Source organism: Furipterus horrens, unplaced genomic scaffold (assembly GCF_987537825.1).
Source record: "Furipterus horrens unplaced genomic scaffold, mFurHor1.1.pri manual_scaffold_12, whole genome shotgun sequence".
In the NCBI taxonomy this organism is placed as follows: Eukaryota; Metazoa; Chordata; class Mammalia; order Chiroptera; family Furipteridae; genus Furipterus; species Furipterus horrens.
Window position 1 is genome coordinate 357,264 of NW_028327182.1, and position 20,960 is coordinate 378,223.

Consider the following 20,960-nt stretch of genomic DNA (forward strand, 5'->3'; position numbering starts at 1 on the left):
GGTTTCCCGAGCGGAAGTAGAAGCCATAGAGTCCTGGAGGTCTCTTCGCGCAGACATGACCCGGAAGAGCTGCCCTCTCTAGGCCGCTCTTCCTGGGAGTCGCTCAACGCTATGGTTATTGGAGTTGGCCGAGGTCGTTGGCCGCTGCGGAAGGGCGCGTGTGACGCTATGCCGACGTGCCCGGAGAGAGGCTGGCGACTCCGGTGGCCGGAGCGTCGCGGCCTCCGCGGGACACGTTCCGCGTCCGCCGACCGGCGTGTTAGAGAAGTGTCAGGAGAGCCGCGGCGCTGGCAGCCAGGGGCTGGGGGCTGGGGGGGGCGAGCTTAAAAGCTGGGAAGGCGTTCTGGGGGCGGGGGCGGGGGCGGGGGTGAGGTGGCCTCGGCGGTTAGGGGCGTCCTGCTGGGGCAGAGGCGCTGAGGCGGCGGAGGGCACCGCCAGGAGCCTTGCGTTTTGTTCTCCGCGCCCAGCGTCGGGCCCGAATGTGTGTTGCGGGAGGTGCCCTGGAACCCAGCGTTGCGGGACCCAGCCCAGGGGGGTGATGGCCGGCTCAGGACCCGGCGCCCCGTGCCGGCCCGGTCAGTGGAGACCACGGCCCAGCACCGCCGGGGGGTGTCACCGTGTGCTCTGGAGGGGTTTCTGCCCTGATTTTCTGAACCGTCCCTCTAAGTGGGTCCTGGGGACGATATGACAAAGTGCACAGACCCCACTCAGTAGAATCCCATGTAAATCCTGTAGCGGCCTGCACCCCAGAGGAGACGGGGCGGAACTCCTCACTCCTCGGTGCTCCCTTCTCCGGGCACGGGACGGGGAGGGCCGGGAGGGAGCTGGCTTGGCACCGAGAAGCGGACGCCCTTCCGCGGCGCACACGGTCGGCGGTGGGAGACCGCGGGAACCCGTGTCACGACCTGATAAAAACGGCGCCTGACGTCCGCGATCTTCCCAGGAAACACGCCCGTCACTCCCCACCAATCAGGAGAAAGTTCCGACCGAGGTGCACCTACGGCGCCCCTCAAACCCGTCAAGGTCACCCGAGACCTTGAGAAACCGTCACCGCCAATCAGGTGTGACAACTGAGTGAAATGTCGTGTCGTGGGTGGGACGCCGGGACAGGAAAGGGCATGAGGTTAAAACCGAGGAAACGCAGATAAGTCACTGACGTCAGTTAACACACCGCTGATTAACGGATGCATTCCCTAAAGTAAGATGTGAATAATTGGGGAAATGGTTAGAAAACCTCATCGCTACAGGCGGCAAAACGGTACTAGGAGAAACTGAGGCACGAAGGTATCTTGTAACTGCTTTGTAAAGCTAGAATTGTCCTAAAAATAAAACCTATTAAGTAAAATATCGCGTTTGCTTCCATTAAGACCGAGTCAGCGAAACGTTAAATTCTGGATTCGACTATTAGTCAGACGGGAGAAACCCACGCAGTCCTCCAGCTGCAGCTGCCAGCACCCCTGACCTCCCGTCCTTCCTACAGAAAACGAGGCCGTGGAAAACGCGCACAAACCCCCGCAAGCTAGGAGAACGGAGTCGCGCAGGGCCAGTCGCGCATGCGCCTAGCGCGGGGGGGCGGGACCTTCCGGAGCCTGCTCTCTTCCCATTGGCTAATAAGGCTCACGCGCCTTGGCTGCGCGGTCACGTGCCAGGAACCGGAAGTGCATTATAAAGCAAAGGAAGGCGGAACCTGGTTTGTTTTTTCCTACCGTTTTTCCTCCGTCGTTTTCTTCAGGAGTCGCAGCGAGCTCGTCGCGCACCGGCCCAGCCTCGCCGTCGCCATGGCCCTCAGCGATGCGGATGTGCAGAAGCAGGTGACGGGCTCGGCTTGGGTCTGGCGACGCCGCGGCGCGGGGCGCTGTGCTGGTGGGTGGGCGGCCGCGGCCTCGGGCAGCCCGGGAGGGTCCCCGGTCCCGCGGCCTGGCGGCTTGTCTGCGCAGGGAGTCCCCCTGACCCGGGAGCAGCCCCGCGGCTCCTGCGGCTGGTGCCCTGTCGCGCGCCGCCTGCGTGGCCGCCCGGCCCGTCGGCCGCAGGTCGGGCCGCCGTTTCTGAGTCCTGGCTGGGCTCGGTGGCGCAGCGTGTGGCCTCCACGGATGGGAAGGCGGGCGGGTGCGGGGGCTGAGAACGCCCGCTGCCCCGGGCTTTCCCCGGGGAGGTGCCGAGGGCATAGCCGCTCCGAGGTCGCTCCGTGGCCCGCACTGTCCCCGTCACCGGGGGCGGGGGGGGGGGGTCGGCCCAGCGCAGAGCTGCCCGCCTCACCGGTGTGCGCCCCGGCGCCGAGCTACCAGCCCGGGTTTAGGGGGGAAACCGTCAGGGAGGTTGTGCACGGACATCGGCTTTGCCGTCGAATAACCGGTCCTGGGAAGCTTTAATTTTTTAAAAAAACGAGGCGCACTTTAAGTTCGTGGGCGGCAGGGCTGTGCCCCCGCGAAGGCCCCTCGGGAGAGCGGGTCTGGCGCGCACGCCCCGGGGCGGTCGCTGCGTTTCCGAGAAGCGCCTGGCCGAGGGCGCCGCCCGGGGCGGCCGGAAAGTGCCGTGAGCACCGCAGCGACCTTCCGCGGCGCTCCCGTCCCGGCGCCCGCGGAGAAGGATGGGGTTTCTTCTCCGTTTCAGGGGTTCTGGTGCGCATCACAGCGGTACAAACGGTGGCCAGAAGCTTCTCGGGGAACTTCGCGGGGTCTCGCACAACAGTGGGCTCTTTTAACTTTCATTGTCCAGTTCTTGTTTACTGACCTTCGGGAGAGAGGGGACCCTTCACTTGCGGTTCCACTTCGGCGGCGGCACTGGCTGGTTCTTGCCTCTGCCCCGACCAGGGACCGAGCCCGCAGCCGTGGCTGTGGGACGAGGCTCCAGCGCCCGAGCCACCGGCCGGGGCAGAGCAGGGCCCGCGAGCGTCTGTCGTGGCCGCTCTGGCTTCTGCGGGAGGAAACACTTGCTGGAAGGACGAGTCTGCGAGCCCCGACGCTCTTCTGTCTCCCGCTCCCTCCTCTCCCCCCGCGACAGCATCCCGAAGGCTGAGGCTTCCCGGGAGGTGCGGAGGGGACGCAGTGCACGTCCTTCCGTGGAATCGGGAGACCGCCGCCCGCACCCCGCCCACTGCGCGGCCGCTCCCGGGGCGCGGGGCTCTGCTCCCCGTGTTCAGCCATGAACAGGCCGAGCGCTGAGCACGCAGCCGTGCCCGATGAGCCCCGGTCCCCTGGCCGCTCTCCCGCGGGGCACATGCTTGTAACGCTTGCTTTCCTGGCTGGGGAGTAGGGCCATTTATTTCATCAGATTTCCAAAGGAATCTGTCTGACCAAATGATTCCATTACTGGGTTAGCTGGAAAAAGCAAAGTAGTTTCTAAAGGTCAGATTTTTTGCCTCAGGGGTGGAGTTAAATGTTCTCAAGGGGTTGACATGTAAACAGGCTTTTCTGACCTGGGTTAAAATTGGTGCTCATGTAGTATTTACAAACATCGGATTTGATGACTGCGTTTAGTTAAACTGTGTTTAAAATTCCAGACTTGAGTTCACTGAGGCTTGGGACTGAATGGGGGGTCTGCCATTCTCCCCAGGGACACCCACAGGCAGATGTGGGGGGGCCAGTCCCTTCTTTCTGCCAGGTCTTCTGCACATGTACCTCTCGATTAGGTACCCCAGATATTTCAAGCCTTGAGAGTTTGTAAGTATTGTGTCCCTAGCTGGTGGGGTCACTGGGGTGAGTGTCGTTCCACAAAGTGAAAGGGCGCAGTTCGATCCCCAGGCAGGGCACAGGCCTGGGCTGCAGGCCAGGTCCCCAGCTGGGGGCACGTGAGAGGCCACCACACACTGAAGTTTCTCTCCCTCTCTTTCTCCTTCCTTTTCCCCTTCTCTAAAAATAAACAAAATCTTAAAGAGATGTAGAAAGATCAGGGAAGATAACGCCAAGATTTCAGAGCAAGGAGGTTGCCGTCGCTTCCTGAGCATCACTGCAGTGGCCTGGATGGGGCAGAAGTCAGAGGAAGTGTGCGGAGAGCGGGGAGAGGAAGCTGAGGGCGGGGACGGAGGCGTTGACCCCAGGTGGCTCTGAGGGACCCCCAGGTCCTCAAGCGCTGGGCGGCGCCCTGGTTGCCCGTGTGACTGAACTCGCAGGTCATCTGCTTGCAGGGCAGACCCAGGTGCTGAGTCACCCGCACAGGAACGGCCTCATCCTGACCCCAGAGCCTGACATGCGCTGCGTTGTCAGTACTGTAAAGAGTTGAGTGGATCAGAAAAGATATATTTTCTTCTCTTTTAATATTCAAAAGTAAAGTAATCTTTTCTTTTTCTTTATAGATTAAGCATATGATGGCTTTTATTGAACAAGAAGCTAATGAAAAAGCAGAAGAAATAGATGCAAAAGTAAGATCCACTTTTGAAGTTTAAGAATATTGTTTTGTTTTGCTAAATAGTAGTTAGTAAAATTGTTTCACAATGCATTGCATAGGGCTAATAAGACTATCTCATATTTAACGCGAAAAATAAATTTTCCTCTAAACATTGTGGTTGCCAGCAAATTCTGACATTTTATGATACGGGATGGAAAAGTCACGGATGGGGGAAGACACATTCCTTAGAGGAGAGTTCCACGTGCCACATGTAGGTGACATCCCTCAGCAAGAGGTGGGAGCTAAATGTCTCCCCAGCCACCATCCCCATGAGGGTGGGGGCTGAACTTAGTGGCCAGCTTCCAAGGAAAAGGCAAACGTAGTAACTTACCCAATTGATGTGGTAACTACTCAGGTTACCCCTCGATGTGACAGGAGGACACTTCCCTGGCCTGTAACCCCAGCTTAATGAACTAGGAAGTCAGACGAGCCACATTGAGGGACAGGCTGTGCAGTGGCAGTGCGCTTAGAAGCGACCGTGGTCTTGAGAAACACGGGAAGACTGAGGAGACCATCACAGGTCACATGGGGGCTCAGGAGCCGCCATGACCGAAGGAAGGGGGTGTCCTGGACAGCACTTTGGAAGAGAAACGGACGTTAGGCAGCAGCAGAGGAAACTGAAGAACATATGGACTTTGGTCATTGTAATGGGCTGCTGTTAGTGTCTTGGTTTTGACAAGTCCTTTCTATCAGATATTAAGATGTTTACAAATGGGGACACTGGGTGAAGGTACAGTCGAATAATTTTGCAACTTTTCTGCAAATCTAAAATTCTCCAAACAAAAACACTAAAACCTTATTTTCTACATTTAAATAAGAAGTAATGGATGGATAGATTTTCTCATGGAATCCAGCATTCAAACATTTAGCATCTGTGACTCATTGTGATAGTTGGTTAAGGAAGGTGTAGTATTTTTCTGTTGCTATTTTGCTATTTTATTCATTGATGCTTTGTGCAAAAAAATAAATAGCTTGAAAGTATGTAAAGTAGAAAATGACAGTTCCTGTCGTTACAAAGGTGACAGTCACACCGTGAGTTGTGTGGGTATCCCAGCTGCACACTGCACACAGTCGTCCCTCTACAGCGCGGTTCACTTACCGCGGCCTCGCGGTATCGCGGGATATTTAAAAATATTATATTTAATTATCATGGGTTTTTCGTTATATCACAGGAGTTTACAGTACTGTATATGTATTTATATGTGTAGTATTTATGATTTTAATGATTTTTGCTTAGAATTTTTCAAAAAATATTAAATATAATAAATGATTCTAACATTAAAAGAATATTAAATCGAAATAAAATACTGCACACTGTACTGAAATAAATGTAAGGTTCCTACATCGTGGGGGGGTCTAGCACGTAACACCCACGATAAGTGAGGGAATACTGTATCACATTATTCTTTAGCCAGTACCCTGGATTTTCCAAATTAAAGTTTGTGTTCTTTTCATTAACCCTCTAGTAAACAAATGGGTTACATTGAGAATGTATAATAATTTCTTTAATATACAAAATATTTTACCTGATTATATCTTTTGTAACTTTGTTTCTGGGTACTATTATCATTGGTTAAATTTTCAATCTTCTGTTTATTATTGATTATGAAAATCACTGGTCTTTCCTTTTGACTAAGTGGGGTAATCTTTGAAGATGAGGTATAATAAATTTCCTGTTTTCGATATAGAATATGATGATCACCAACTGCTTAAAATAAAACTGTCAACACCTGGTGTCATGAGTGAATTCATTCCCTGGCAGGCAGAAGAGGAGTTCAACATTGAGAAAGGCCGCCTGGTGCAGACCCAGCGACTGAAGATCATGGAGTACTACGAGAAGAAGGAGAAGCAGATAGAGCAGCAGAAGAGAATGTGAGTGGGTCCCGGGCCTGGGTCAGACTGCGGGGGCCGCTCCGCGTCGGGAGTCGGGCACTTGCGGGCTCATGTTGTGCGTGGCCGCTCGCCCCGCTCTGGCCAGAGCCTTCGCTTCACTTCTCTGTCCTCGTTTGTGCAAATGGAAGCCTCCGGGCTGTGGAGAGCTCAGTCTGGGATAACTGATAGGAAGCTGCTTGCCTCTTGGAAAGCACTTCCTAAATATTTCTTTATCTGTGAGAGTAAGTTGGTAGGAGTACCTAAATTTGTTTCAGTGGCATTCCCTCTGGGTGTGTACAGAGGTGTTTGCCTATGCAAGGGGGGCGATGTGTTTCTCTCCGCGGTGTTTGTATTTTATGCCGCTGCGGTAACTGTTTTGTCATTCCTCTTGCAGTCAGATGTCCAATTTACTGAATCAGGCAAGACTCAAAGTCCTCAGAGCGAGAGATGACCTCGTTACGGTGAGTGATTAGCCCTGTTGGTTATAAACTTAAAAGTGTTTGTTCGCCTGTTACAGAGAACTTACTAATTCATATTGGGTCATTGAAGAGTTGAATGATTTTTAGAGAGAGAACGTTTGGTCGTCGAATCAGCGCGTGGGTTAAACACAGGAAGACCATTTGGGAGTGTTGTCTTGGAAGAGGGCAGAGACCTACGGAAACATGGCGCTTAGCTGGGGAGCCCCAGAGCTGTCAGAACTGTTCAGGACTGAACAGGATTCCTGCACTGTTCCACCAGTACTCACGGTTACGGAAGGGCCCTCAGTTCCTCATAAAGGGGAGCAGCGAGAGTCATGTGGATACTGGAAAAGAAGACGTGGATACTGTTTTTGCAGATATGACTGTCTACTCGGAAAACAACATCCAGAAAACAGTAAAAATTAGTCGTGAGTTTAAAGGTGACTGACTACTTAGAGAAATTAAGCCAACAGTAGCCAATTAACAAGTAAAGTAAAAAGTAGATCTCTTTGTAATAGCTACAAAAGTTATATTTAATGTTTGGGAATAAACCTAAGTGAATAAGACCCACATGAAAAAACCTATAAAACTTGAAGAAATAGAAAACATACCATTTCCTTAGATGATTAAAGAAACAAACTAATACTGTAAGATGTGATTCTCGCTTAGCTGAGCCGGGCGTGGTGCCGGCACATTTTACAGGAAGACGCTCCAGAGGCTGACTGCTGATGGATCCCCCTCTTCCCAGTTCAGCGCCACATACTAAATTTCAGGCCTGGCTAGCTGGGAGAATGGTGTTTCCGTGAATAAAAAAGGGAAGTTGGAGCCCTGGCTGGTGTGGCCCAGTGCATTGGGTGTCTCACAAAGCAAAAGGTCGCCTGTTCAGTGCTGGTCGGGGCATGTGCCTGGGTTGTGGGTTCCGTCCCTGGTCAGGGCGTGTGTGAGAGGCAACCAATTGATCTTCCTCTTTCTCTTTTTCCCTTCTGCTCTGTCTAAAAAGAAAATCTTTAAAAAAGTAGAATCATCGTGTATAACTCTTAACAGCTCTCTTGTTGAATCTGTGTCATACAGATCTTTCCGTGTTGGTCAGTTGTGTACGTTCTGAACTGATGAACAGTCTGGGCTGTTCTGCTAGACCAGCCTCCCTGGGCGCCATGGCGGTCATTCCTGCTTCCTGGGACCTGAGTGCTCAGGCAGCACAGGATGTGTCGCAGGGTAACAGCTGTGAGCTATGAAGAAGGGCACGGGCTGGCACCAGCCTCGAGATGCGTTGAACGCTGACTCCTCAGGTGTATAGATAACTCTTTTCTTTTCCATTCGTTGTAGGACCTACTAAATGAAGCAAAACAGAGACTCGGCAAGGTGGTAAAAGATCCAACCAGGTACCAGGTGCTGCTGGATGGACTGGTCCTCCAGGTATCCATATAGGCCAGGTCTACTCCAGTTTATAGCCACGATGCTTAAAAAATTGATAAGCTTGCCCTGGCTGGTGAGGCTCAGTGGACTGAATGCCGACCTGAGAACTGAACGGTCGCCAGTTCGATTCCCAGTCAGGGCACAGGCCTGGGCTGCGGGCCAGGTCCCCAGTTGGGGGCAAGTGAGAGGCAACCACACATTGATGTTTCTCCTCTTCTGCCTTCCCTTTTCTGAAAATAAAATAAGTAAAATCTGTTTAAAAAATTGACAAGATGTATGAGAGTCCAGCTCCCTTGTTCCTCTTTTCTCATCTTAGCTTTTTTCCTTTTCCCCCTTGACCTTGTCTGGCGGAGAACTGTGTGCTGCATGAGACAGTAACGTCTGTGGTTGGAGAAGACTACGCATGTTGCTCTTAGGCTGTGTTACTAATTTTTTATAACCAAGGGTCAGATTTGCTTGCAACCTTCAGCTTTAGCTTTTAAAGCTTTAAATTGGTTTTCTTAATTTGATTTCACCACTAAAAAACTTGCTTTGAATTTTAGGGTTCAGATTATAGACTGTACACATTTTAACCCTTTCCTGCTTCTCCGTGAGTCCTCATTTTCCTCATGCTAATTACAGTGATACTGTGCTCTGCCCCGCTGCTGGGAGGCCGACTCCCATAGAAACTGTTTCTGTCACCTGAGCTCTGAGTGTATTTCTCTGCTTTGTGGCATCAAGACCATGTTTTCCTGTTCTCACATCTGTGCTGCCTTTTGGGGAAATTTGTAAGGGGATGTTTTTTCAAAACCAGAGGGGAGACTCATAAAAACCTTCCTTTGTGCTGTTGCTTCCTTTTACAGCTTGTATTTCCTACTAATTGCCCCCGATTGTGTCATAGGGGATGTACCAGTTGCTGGAGCCCCGGATGATTATTCGTTGCCGGAAACAGGATTTCCCGCTGGTGAAGGTAAAGAGCTAGAGAAGAAGCCTTGTTTGAATGATCAGAAAGTCGGGGATGAAATGCTCTGAGAGATGGCAGCTGAGGGTGGGGACGAGGGGTCTGCACACCTCACAGAGACTCAGCCCAGTGGCCACAGCCTCCGAGGACCTCAGGTGGCCCTTTGCCCTCTTGAGCCCATGCCTGCTGCCCACCCTGGGGACTGGTGAGACCCGGACCTGCTGAGAACGCACCAGGGCAGCGCCTGCTGGAGCGGAGCAGGGGCCAGGGCACCGCACTGAGGCCGGTGAGGCGCTGACCTGACCCGCCGGCCTAGAGGAGGGCGCTGGGCACCAGGAGAGGGTCGGCCAGCAGCGCACGTAGCTGTGACCCCAGTCCTTAGTAAGAGAGGGCGCCCTGGTCTGCAGCGCAGCCTTCTAGCTCTGAGACGGTTGCATCCAGGTTGTAACAGTAGCGGGGTGCTCGGAGGCCACTGAACCCCAGGTCCCAGGGGGACGCCCCTCGTCCTGGTCTGCCCTCGCGTGGCTCTTCACATTAAACCCTTGCGCGGCTTGCTCTCAGGCGAGGATGTGGGTAGCTAGTCTCTTGGCAATAAATTAACAAGTTTATGCTACGTGACAGTTTCGTTCTTACTATAATTTGTTTCCCCAGCTTCCTTGGGCCCTCGAAAAGAACAGGTACAAGCCAGATTTAGTTGTTTGTCCCCTTAGCCTGCATGGTAGATTTGGGCGCTGGTTCTGGTTTGGGAACCGTGTCGGTGCCATGGACCTCAGCCTTGCCTGGGAGCCTGCGCGACAGAGAAGCGGGCGAGCCGGCTCACGGGGGGCTGCCGCGCGGTCGGGGCAGGTCCGTGCCGCCCGCCAGCCCTTCCCGGGTGACACAGGGTGTCACTGGGTCTCGCAAGTCTCCTGAGACGCACGTGGTGCCAGCTTCCAGTGTTCTGAGCTCTCCAGAGTGGTGCTGCATTAGATTTGGGGAGCAAGAGGATGGAGATATGCACAGATCTGCCTAATGGCTGAAACTGTCAGAAAAAGTCACATTCAAGAAAACGTTATTTGCATTTGTACTGGGTTAGACAAAAAGTTCGTTTGTGTTTTTCCATAGGATGGCTCTGGTAGCGCTTAGTTGTCTTTAACTTCATTCGCAACAATTTTGTTGGATTGTGTTGTGACAGCTGTCCTATCAGCATGCATTTAAAAAACCTACCAAAGTTGAGTGTTTGTGCAGCCATTTTAGTACGGAAGGTGGAAAAAAACATGCAACACTTTTGGCATATTATGCTTTATTAGTTCAAGAAAGGTAAAAACGCAACTGAAACGCAAAAAAAAAAAGATTTCTGCAGCGTGTGGAGAAGGTGCTGAGATTGATTGAACGTGTCAGGAGTGGTTTGTGGAGTTTCTTGGTGCTACTGGCATTTTGGCCAAATCCTTCTCTGCTGTGGGGCTGCCTTACTCACTGGAAGATGTTTAGCAGCCTCTGGCCTGTCCCCACTAGAAGCCGCTAGCGGGAGACAGCCGCATACTCAGAATACGCAAATCAGTGCAGTTGTTGGTGAAAATGAAAAATGTGTCTTTTACTTTAAGAAAAACACTAAATGGACTTTCGGGCCCGCCCAGCACTGCTGTTCAAAGACAGGACTCCCACTGCTAGGGTTTCATCACACTCACTGCAGTCTAGTCGTTAAAGCTCACGTGCATCTGTTGTTGCCCAGTGAGCTCATTTTATAAAACGGGTAAAACGTACATAATAAAAAGGTAACCATTGCAAATGAGCGGCTACTTTACATACATGCCTGGTTGTGATATTCCACACGTCATCTCCCCGACATCTTCCTGAACTGAGAGTCTGCCCGTCCCCGGGCTCGGCCCCACCACGCTTGTCAGTCTCTGGACTGAACTGGAGATCAGGCGCTGTCTCGTCTGTCCGCTTGTCTCCGGCTCAGTTCCCGCAGCATCATGGGTTCCGAGCTCGTCGGTGCTGTGGCAGGTGCCAGAACCCCCTTGTTTACCTCGTCCTCCGTCAGCAGACGCTGGGCTGCTGTGCACGTGGGGCTACCAGCACCTCTCGGTCTCTGCTGCCCCCTGTTTGGATGGACCCAGAATTGTTGGGTCACGTAGTGACTGTCCAGTTGCTGGAGCAGCTGCCACATGTCTTCTCCCGTGGCTGCCCCACCTTCCGCTCCACTAGCGGCTCGTCTCTTCTCTCGGGGAAATGTAGAGCTGCTTGCACAGTGCGGATTCTTTTGCCGCCCTGCTTCATGATTCCTGCTGAGACCTGTTCTCTGCGTTCCCAGGCTGCTGTGCAGAAAGCGATCCCCATGTACAAAATCGCCGCCAAGAAAGACGCTGACGTCCACATTGACCAGGAGGCCTTCCTGCCCGAGGAGACGTAAGGAGCCTTTCTTCTCTTAACAGCTGCCTGCTCTTGCTGTGAGCGCAGCCCTTACCCTGGGCCTCTGTAAAGTGAGTTTTCTCAGGGCACCTGGGCCCCAGGCGGGAGGTGCAGCTGTCGATCTGCCAGGCTCTGTGTGCTCCTTCGAGAGCCCAGGGGCGGCCTGCGGAGCAGCTTCTGAGGGCCCCTGGGCTCACCCTGTGGAGGAGTGGCACTGCTCTGGGCCAGGGCGCAAAGCTGGGTCCAGTCCCTGGTGTGCTGCAGGGTGCAGCCTGTCCCTCTGCGGGGCCACCAGAAACTAGACACAGTCACGTGTCACGGGTGGCACAGACACAGCCCCGCAGACAGCATGGCCCTTCTGCTGATGGAGGGATGAAGGGCCCCTCTCCAGCCCACCCAGCAGACGTGCGCAGTGGGCGCTCTTCCCTCGCTGCCCCGCTGGGACAGAACTCTGCTCAGACGGCGGCTGAGGATTTCAGCAAAGAACTGAAAGCCATGCCTGTCGGAACAGCATAGTCTGTTCACAGAAGCCAAAGTTAGAGCAGAGGAATGGCGGGCAGGGAGGGCGAAGTAAGAAGTTAGTGTGAGGCCATAGTCCACATGTCCCAGAGGAAACCTGCGAGGGCTCCTCCAGCCCGTGTCCCCAGCTTGCTTGTTTCAGGAGCCACTGGATACAGGAAACTTGTGGTGGCAACAGAGGCTCACTCCCTGGGGCTCAGTGTAATAGGCTCTGGCCCAGGCACCTCTGGGTGCTGAGGGACAAACAGTGACGGAGGTGTGGCTGCAGGCAGCACACTGAGCCCGAGTCGGTGCCCTTCATGTGACACGGCTCTGCCTCGTCAGTTCCCCTGGCGATGGGCACCCTTGGGCCTTAAAGAAACATGCAGATGAGGACTGTTTCCGTTTGCAGACGGGCTGAGCGGCCTCTTGTGATGCTGTGGGCTGGTAGGTTCAGTTCCGAGCCAGCTGACGCAAGTCCTCAGGTGCCCGGAGTCCCTGGGAAGTGACGTAGGACCGGTGTCCATCTTTCAATCCTGAGAAGCTTTGGACTTTATTTCAAGCTATTGCTTATGTTTATTGGCCCCTGTAGTATTTAGACTCCGCACCCCAAAACTCTCCTCCAAGGGAATCGAGTAATTGTACCATGTCTGTCTGCCTGCCTTGAACCCATAAAAACGGTTATTTCTCTGTCCTTTGTAGCGCTGGTGGAATTGAGATCTATAACGGGGACCGTAAGATAAAGGTTTCCAACACCCTGGAGAGCCGACTGGACCTCATTGCTCAGCAGGTGAGGGGGCTTTGTGGGGATATGGTCACTGGGCGTGGGCTCTGCTGCTCTCCACACGTTTTGACTTCTTAAAAGGTATGGGGTCAGGCCTTCAGTGGCATTTGCTGAGGTGACACCATTTACAGGAGGGAGGAGCTGGGGTCAGCACAAGGCTGTGTTCATCAGGGTGTTAGTGTTTGTGGTCACGACCTGGGAGATGCTGGCCGAGGTTCTTTGTCCAGCAGGAGTGATGGGAACTGGCCGTGGGGCTGTTGGCTCTTCAGTTTCCCACGTTGGTACAAGCGAACACTTTGGAGAGGGCAGGCAAAGGGTTGTCTCGAAGGGCCGGGCATCGCCCTGTGCTGGCAGTCCGGTGCACTTCGGTGTGGAGCATCATCCTGTAACCTACGCCTGACAGCGTTGTGGCCCAGCAGGGCAGCCACTTGCTACAGAAGGATATTTAAATTAAGCAAAATACACAGTTCAGTTCCACGGTCGCACTGGCCCCATCTCAGGTGCACGTGACAAGCCGCATGCAGCTTGGGGCTCCTCCGCTGCACCTGCAACTGTAGAAGGTTGGGGTTAGACCCTAAGGGCTTCCAGTCGCCACCAGGAGCCCCTCAGCCCAGCTGGTGCTGGCAGCGCTCTGCTAGGTGTGGGCCCGGGTAGGCGTCCCCAGGGAAGACAGCAGGTGACCCCGGATGTCAGGACAAGGCGCACAGCTGTCCACGCAGCATCGCAGGGGCCTCGAGCAATGATGCCCTGAGTTTTCAGTGTATTTTTTCTTCGTCTTAACTCCCAGTTTGTGAACAGTCAGGACCGACTGACACACGAGCTCTGTGGCCCCTTCCCATCCCCACAGGGTCACGAGCTGCCATCTGTGGTTACAATGGGCAGCTCTTCACAAATGGAGACCAAGGAGACGTGACTCGGGCTGAGCACATGATACAACATGCAGATGATGTGGCAGGGGGCTGGACCCCCGAAGCCTGTCACCCAATAGATTCAATAAGTTGTTTTTTAATGTGCTGTCCTTCCCGGGTTTTCCAGACACCTACGATTACTTATTAATGATGTTACCTCTTCATAGATGATGCCGGAAGTGCGCGGAGCCTTGTTTGGTGCAAATGCCAACAGGAAGTTTCTAGACTAGGCCTGGGAGGCCGACGTGTCTGGTGTCGGAGAAACGAGATCATAGCTTCCTCCGCTGTCCTGCTGTCCTGTGTTTCCAGTGTAAGCCCTCTACTCGCCCTCGCCTGGCCATCGGCAGCGGGAGCCGGGCTCGGCTCCTGTGCTTGGAACCCACCCCGGGCTTCTCTAGGAGGACCGCCCCTCGCCGTGGGTCCTGAAGGTGAAGGGGTGGTTCGCGGGCCTCTGTCCCCTGCTCTCCTCTCTGCTTGTCACCTAGTGTAGTGTCGTGCGTGGCGCCTCCGCTCTTCAGGCCTGACCTGTGGGCGGAGCTGGCGTCCTGTCACCTGCGGGCCCAGAAGGGCTCCTGATACGCACGTGTGATGTGAAACCCAAGCCGTGAGGCTCTATTTATTAAACAAGACGTGTACGTGAACCTTGTCGTGATTTGTTATGCAGATTAGTTTGTGGTTTGAGAAAGTCAAGTTCTTGGTGAGGGAGCTAGAAAGATACCCTTTTCCAGACCGCTGTGGCGTGTGCTGGTTGCAGCTGTCGGTCCTGAAACCACGGGCCACGTCTGCCGGCGCTTTTGCTCGTTCCTGCCGGCCCCGCGTGTCTGCACACACACACCGCGCACACAGGTGGTCCCTGGTACCCGCCCTCTGCGGGCTGATAGCTTTATTGAGGAAGTAGTTTTGCTGCTTGGGCAGAGTCACAAACGACAAGAAACTGAGGGGTTTGGGGGGACGGGGTCACCATGTGTTAGGACTGAATGGTTCTTTTCCTCCTCGTTTTCGTGCTGGTGGTTTTGAAATGGACATTGCAGGGTGGGTGGCTGACGGCTTGTGCGGCCCGTCTGCTTCCCCCGCTCACACGGCAAGACCACAGCTTGTCCATGTGACTCTTGACAAGTGTTCTGGACACAGGTTGGTCGGAGCCCTGCCACTCAGGTTCGGTCCCACGGGCTGGAAGGATTCGCCTGGTCTCGTGCCAGGTACTGACTGAGGACTTGCACGGCGCCCTTGGACTTGTGGGTCTCCTTTCCCCAAGGTGAGCGCTAGGCTCTCATCAGTTGTTTCATTCAGATTAACAAGACTCAGTCCTCCAGCCGACGCTGGTCTGCCGACCTTGTGTGCGCAGCAGGGATGTAAAACATGGGGACAGCACTGTTGGCTTCCCGTCTGCCCAGGTGCTGTGACCGACACAGCCAGAGCCCATGCCGCTCCTGCTGTGAAAGGCGGGCGGCCAGGCTTCTGGAGGGAGGGGGCTACAGCCGGCTGCTCGCTGGAACGGGGGCTCTCCCGAGGCTGAGGTTCAAGGACCACAGACAGCGTGTGGGGCCAGCTGGCTCCCGGCTGGGCCAGAGAGACGGGAGGGCAGTCAGCAGCGCCTACGCAAAGACCCTGAGGACCCGCTCGCCGATGCCGAGGAAGTAGACGCCCTGGGCGATCCCGAAGAGGGGGGCGATGACCAGCGCCCGGCAGCCCGCGCCCTTCAGGAAGGCCGAGGGTCCCTCCTGTGTCCAGACTTTCCTGGAGGAGGGAGAGCTGGATGAGGCCGCAGCAGGCGGTGCTCGCTGACGCCCCTGCCTCTGCGTTTGTGCGTCTTTCCCCCACCTGAGAGCAGGTGTCACCTGGGAAGCAGCCAGGTCCTAGGAGTGTGGGAGCCACTCGGTGCGGCAGTGGAGCCGGGGCTGGGTTTGCTGGACTTAGGGAGACAGGAAAGGGAAGCCCCGTGCACCCTGCTGTGTTTGGGAGGTGGGGAAGGGACCGAATCCAGACACACACAGCTCAGCGCCAGACAGTGAGGAAGCTGCCAGGCTCGGAGCAGGCGACACCCTGCAGCGACCGCCCGGCTCAGGTCCTCACCTGGCACAGTCGGCGATGCCCCCGTAGCTGTCCTCGCCCAGGCCCTTCCGGAGGGTTTGGATCCGAGTCTTCAGGACTAGAGCAAGAGCTGCAGTGAGCAGGGATGCTGCGCTCCTAGTGCTCTAAAACGGAGCGGCCGGCCTCCTTTCACAGCCGCCCACGGGACACCGAGCCCTGAGGCGCTGCCGCCACGGGGGCTCGTGACCTAGCAGCCCACAGCGGCCTCGTGTAGGAGGAAGGAGTCAGCAGCCGCGGGGCCCGAGGCCCACTGGCAGTGAGGAGCTGGCTGCTGTCCGCTCCGCCGTCCCTGATGGCTGCTGCTCCCAGCTCTGCTGGGGGACTAGTGATGTCAGCACCGACACTGAGGGGGTGTCAGTGATGAGTGTGATGGTCTCGGTGCCACGTTCCCTGGGAGGACCTGACAGTGGCCGCAGGTTAGGGGGCAGGGCCTGCATCCTCACTGCCCTAAATGTGCAGAATGACGATTTCCGCTGTCAGTGGCCACACAGGTGCGTAACCTGTGACGCACGTCAACCCTGCAGGCCTGTCTTCGCCGTTGTGCTTACCGTCCAGAGGTGTCACGGCGACAGCCGCTACGGAGCCAGCCGCGCACCCCGACACGAAGGAGTGGGCGAAGGGAGCCTTCCCTGTCGTCTCGCTGACACCGAGGTGGTTCAGGTTGGCAAACAGGGGGAAGTAGATGATGGAGAACGGGATGTCCCTGTGGGGTGGGTAGGAGACAGGGAGCCACGGGCCACTCAGGGCTCCTCCCCAGGCCATGCAGGGGCCGGGGCTGCACAATGGTTAGGGACACCCTGCACCCCGGGACAATGTGGGGGTGACAGCATGGAGGTCACCCCCGTCCCTGCCCTCACAGCAGCTGCAGCTTCTAACGAGGAGCCCGACGCAGGGTCAGACGGGACAGAAGCTCTGTGCTGAGGGGACGGAATGGGCAGGAAGGGAAGGTCATCTGCTGCCCAGGGAATAGAGAATTGACCCCTGGCCTAGGAAGGCATTTGGCCAACTAGCAAAGTAAAAAGAGGGGCGGACGCTCATGTACTTGCAGGTGGTCCAGTCCTTTTACACAGGACGTTCTCGGTGCCCCTGGCCCCCAGAACACCTAGTCCTGCGGGCCTGGTCCCTGGACAAGGGGCCTAAAGTTTTCCAAGGTGCCCATCCTGTGCAGCCAGCCCGATTCGGGAGGCAGCCTGAATCCTCCAGGAAGAACACGGGCCGCCACCCCTGGGCCTCCGCTCCCTCCCTGGTCACCCAAGCTGTGTCCTGCATTCAGGATGGAACCCTCACCTGAGGAGAGTGGCGCCCAGGCCCTTGTAGAGACCGGCCAGGCCCCGCGTGCGAAGTAGCTCGCAGGCGATGAGGGTGGCAGATGGATGCTTGTGGGTGGACGGGGAGGAGGACGGTGCTGAGGCCGGACCCTCAGGTTGGGCAGCTGAAAGGGAAGGGACAGGTTTCCATCACCGCCCAGGCCCACATGCACTGCAGACACTCGCAAGAGTGGCTCCTGCGTCCTGTGCCTGGGACGACAGACCAGGGCCCGGCCCCGCTGGGAGTCGGAAGATGGTGCTGATTGCAGATCATGGGCCGTGAGCTCCGAGGAAGCCGGTGTGAGACATGCATCTGAGGCGTGGTGCTGCCCAGCACACCCACTGTGCGTCCGCATTCCAGGTCTCACTGAGCCTGGTGACAGTGCTTCTTCCCATTGGCTTTTTGGGTCGTGGGAACCCCACATGTCATCTGCCCCAGGAATGAAGCAGGAAACTCTTTGTTTAAAAACCAGCTTTTCAGACTCCAGCAGAGCCTCCGAGGTTGGGTGAACAGGCCCTCTAGTCCCTGCACCATTTTGTAGAATAACTCAGAGCTCATAACACAATGAGTTAGCCCTGGGTATGGCTCAGTGGATTGAGCATCAGCTGGTGGCCCGAAAGCTCGCCAGTTTGATTCCCAGTCAGAGGATCTGCCTGGAGACCAGCCTCACCCAGGCGCCCAGCGTCCTGCAGCTGGATCTTCAGCATTTCCATGGGACAGGTGACCACCACCTGGCACATCCCTGCACCACAGCCCGCCAGCATCTCCATCTTCAGGTTCCGCTGCGACCTGCAGGGACAGAAGCAAAACTAAACAAATGGGACAACATCAGACTACAAAACTGCACAGTAAAGGAAACGTCAGCAAAATAAAAAAGCAGCCCATGAATGGCAGAAAATAATTTGCTAATCCTGTACCTGGAGTGGGATTAACATCTGAAATACGTGAAGAATTTATACAACTCAAAAAAAAAAAAAAATCCAATTAAAAAATGCGCAAAAGTTTACGACAATGTGGATGGAACTAGAGGAATTATGCTACGTGAAATAAGACAGGCAGCGAAAAACAAATACCATGCACTCTCACCTAACACAGGAACCTAATGAATAACACAAACACACCAGCAAAACTGAACCAGAGGCGTGGAAACAAGGAACAGACTAATAGTTACCAGGAGGGAGAGGGGTAGGAAAGGGAAGGGCTCAGTCAAGGAACTAATGTAAATGACCCGTGGACATTGACAGCGGGGTGGGGACTGACTAGGAGAGTGAGGAGGTGGGCGGGGCAGGGGAGAGCAATGGGGGGCAAAGTGGGACAACTGTAATAAAAAAACAATTTTAAAACACACAAAATAAATGCACAAAGGGCCTGAATGGAAAAATATTTAAAGAAGATATTCAGGGGTCCAGCAGGTGCATGAAAAGATGCTCAAAGTCACTAATCATCAGAGATGCAAATTAAAACCACAATGAAGTATCACCTCACACCTGCTGGGATGGCCATCATCAATAAATCAACAAACGGATGCTGGCGAGGACATGAATAAAGGGGACCCTCATGCACTGTTGGTGGGAATGCAGACTGGTGCAGCCGCTGTGGGAAGCAGTGTGGCGTTTTCTCAAAAAATTAAAACTACAGCCTTGGCTGGTGTGGCTCAGTGGATTGAATGCCACGAACCAAAGGGTCGCTGGTTCGATTCCCAGTCAGGGCACAGGCCTGGGTTGTGGGCCGGGTCCCCAGTTGGAGGCGCATGAGAGGCAGCCACACACCGAAGTTTCTCTCTCTCTCTCCCTCCCTTCCCCTCTAAAAATAAAATCTTTTTTAAAAAATCCTAAAAAACTTTGAATATAACTTTCATGATCCAGCAACTCCACATTACTGGTATATAGCCAAAGGAAACGAAATCACTACAACAGCCAAGACTTGGAAACACTCCTGAAGATCAGATTTGTGCTTAGGAGGGTGGGGGGAGAGGAGCCGGGCGAAGCTGGTTGGACGGGCCAGAGCCCGGTTAGAGCCGGTGCTGAGGGAGGGCACAGCCGGCTGCTGGCTGGGGGCACTGCGGTGCGGTGAGCTGCGACGATGCCAAGAGTGGCTCCTAGAGGTTCTCCTCATAAGGAAAAGAAATTTAACTGTACAAGGGGATAGATGTTAACATTGCAGCAATCATTTCATAATGTGTGTCATCATGTTGTACACCTTGAACTTGCATAGCGTTTTGTGTCCATTTTATCTAAAAAAAAAAAACAGGGGCGGAGCATCATCCCACCACCAAAAGCTGGCGGGTTCAATTCCCCAGTCGGGGAGTGGACCAGAGGCAAACGATCGATGTTTTCCTCTCAAATCAAAGGTAAATATCCTCAGGTGAGGATGAAAAAATAGTAAAGTATTCATCAGCTACTTGATGCATATATTCTATATACGCTACATGGCCTAGTTTTCACCTGTCCGCCCATCCATCCGCCGTCTAGAACTCCCACATTCCCCCGGCTCACCCTCTCCCTTGACTGCGTCTGCCAGACCCCACGCCACCCCCCGGCCACAGGCGAGCGCGCGCGCGCAGGTAAACTGAGGCGGCCGTACCCGTCCTCCAGGAGCAGCTGCCGCAGGAAGTCGTTGGCCGCCAGCTTCAGGGCCTTCTCGGGAGTCACCAGCGCGAGGTTCACGGCGGCCCCTGGACGGAGCGGGGCGGAGGCGGAGGGGAGTCCGGCGCTTGGGCCGCCCCCGCGCCCCCGCCCTGGCCCACCTCACTCGGAAGGTGGTTCTGGGGGCCGGGGATCGAGGGGAGCTCGGCTGCTACTTTTATTGGGATCATGGTCTTCCCACCGCGCCGCCTGCAGCTGGGTCCTCGCTGCGCTGCCCCAGCCTCGCGTCCCTCTCCCAGGCAGGGCCATGGGCATGGAGACACCGTGGGGAGGGCCACCCGGGGTACCCTCCCGCCGCGTCCTGCCAGCCACCCCCTCTCCTGCTCTTGCCCGTCGCGCCCAAGGTGTCACCCAGGGGCCGCAGCACGCGGTCCGGAGCCCCCCGGTAGCCGGGTGGAGGGGCGCCCGATCCCTAAGGCTCCTCGGCCCCCAGACGCCGCAGACCCACCTCGGTACACGCCCAGGAAGCCCTCCGCCCGCACAGTCTTCGTCAGGCAGTCGGTCCTGGGGGCAGAGGCCCGAGGGGACGTCAGCGTGGACGGAGCCCCCTGTCGTCCAGCTGCCAGCCTGCTGGGCTGCCCTGCGGATCGCGGCCCAGGCGCGCGTGCCCCGAAGAGCCGGGGGCCAGCAAGGCCTCGCATCCCGCCCCCCGGGGGCCCCTCCGACCCCTGCCTCGCCGGCACCTACATTCCCTTGTATGTGTCTGTTCCGAGCTGGTTCTGAAGCCGCGTCTTAGCCAAGTCGATGGGGAACACACAGGTCACCCCCACGAGCCCCGCAACGCCGCCGTTGATGAGCTTTGCCGCGATGCTAAATCGTGGAAAGAAGGGGCACGGGGTGAGCAGGGGGCGCGGGGCGAGTGGGGGGTGTGAGTGGGAGGAGGGTGGGGCGTGGGGGGAGAGAGTGGGGGTGAAGGGACATGTTCCTAAAGCCAGGGCGCTGCAAGGGCTTCTGGGAAGGATGCCACCCCCACCCCCACCGCCCGCCCCGCCCCGGGTCAGCCGTCCAGGGCCACGTGTGGACGCGGCTTCAAACCACTGAGACCGCTCAGCGAGTTCACCTCAGATCCTGTTTGGACATCCTGCGCGGGGCGGGGGGCGAGGACGCCGGCTGTTTCTGGCTCCGCAGGGCAGATGTTGGCTCAGGTGGAGGCAGTGGCGTCTGTGGCCTTAACCAGCCCGCCGCGGCGGGGTGGGCAGAGCGGGTGGCCGTGGAGAGCGGCCGGAGCCGCGTCCCAGCAAGTCACCACCTCCTGGGGCTGCGGGG

General features: G+C 55.7%; 2 protein-coding genes across 3 annotated transcripts; one reads left to right on the forward strand and one right to left on the reverse strand.

Moving 5' to 3' along the window:
- Nucleotides 1-1,654: 1,654 nt before the first annotated feature.
- Nucleotides 1,655-14,083, forward strand: ATP6V1E1 (ATPase H+ transporting V1 subunit E1). Of its 2 annotated transcripts, none has more exons than XM_090258810.1 (9): nt 1,655-1,811; nt 4,292-4,357; nt 6,146-6,255; nt 6,650-6,716; nt 8,040-8,129; nt 9,010-9,078; nt 11,363-11,457; nt 12,661-12,748; nt 13,590-13,810. In XM_090258810.1, exons 1-9 carry the CDS (start codon nt 1,779-1,781, stop codon nt 13,653-13,655), a joined length of 684 nt encoding a protein of 227 aa, XP_090114936.1. In that variant the 5' UTR covers nt 1,655-1,778; the 3' UTR covers nt 13,656-13,810. The 2 variants fall into 2 exon arrangements, with proteins under 2 accessions (XP_090114936.1, XP_090114937.1); XM_090258811.1 differs by lacking the exon at nt 13,590-13,810 and adding an exon at nt 13,818-14,083 and having other exon boundaries at nt 1,656-1,811.
- A 419-nt stretch (nt 14,084-14,502) lies between these two features.
- On the reverse strand, nt 14,503-20,960 carry SLC25A18 (solute carrier family 25 member 18). Its single transcript, XM_090258809.1, has 9 exons — nt 20,755-20,960; nt 20,382-20,504; nt 20,143-20,198; nt 19,633-19,723; nt 17,720-17,838; nt 17,029-17,173; nt 16,290-16,444; nt 15,724-15,799; nt 14,503-15,387 (listed from the first exon to the last, which is right to left on the reverse strand). The coding sequence occupies exons 1-9, from the start codon at nt 20,772-20,774 to the stop codon at nt 15,246-15,248; spliced, it is 927 nt and encodes a 308-aa protein (XP_090114935.1). The 5' UTR covers nt 20,775-20,960; the 3' UTR covers nt 14,503-15,245.

Bases quoted from the DNA above. Each gene is read 5' to 3' on its own strand.
- ATP6V1E1 (XM_090258810.1), top strand. From the start codon at position 1,779: ATGGCCCTCAGCGATGCGGATGTGCAGAAGCAG. The intron at 8,130-9,009 runs GTATCCATATAG...ATTGTGTCATAG, and splicing joins TGGATGGACTGGTCCTCCAG to GGGATGTACCAGTTGCTGGA. The intron at 11,458-12,660 runs GTAAGGAGCCTT...TGTCCTTTGTAG, and splicing joins GCCTTCCTGCCCGAGGAGAC to CGCTGGTGGAATTGAGATCT.
- SLC25A18 (XM_090258809.1), bottom strand. From the start codon at position 20,774: ATGTCCAAACAGGATCTGAG. The intron at 20,199-20,381 runs GTAGGTGCCGGC...CTCTGCCCCCAG, and splicing joins ACAGACACATACAAGGGAAT to GACCGACTGCCTGACGAAGA. The intron at 15,800-16,289 runs GTAAGCACAACG...CTCTTGCTCTAG, and splicing joins CGCCGTGACACCTCTGGACG to TCCTGAAGACTCGGATCCAA.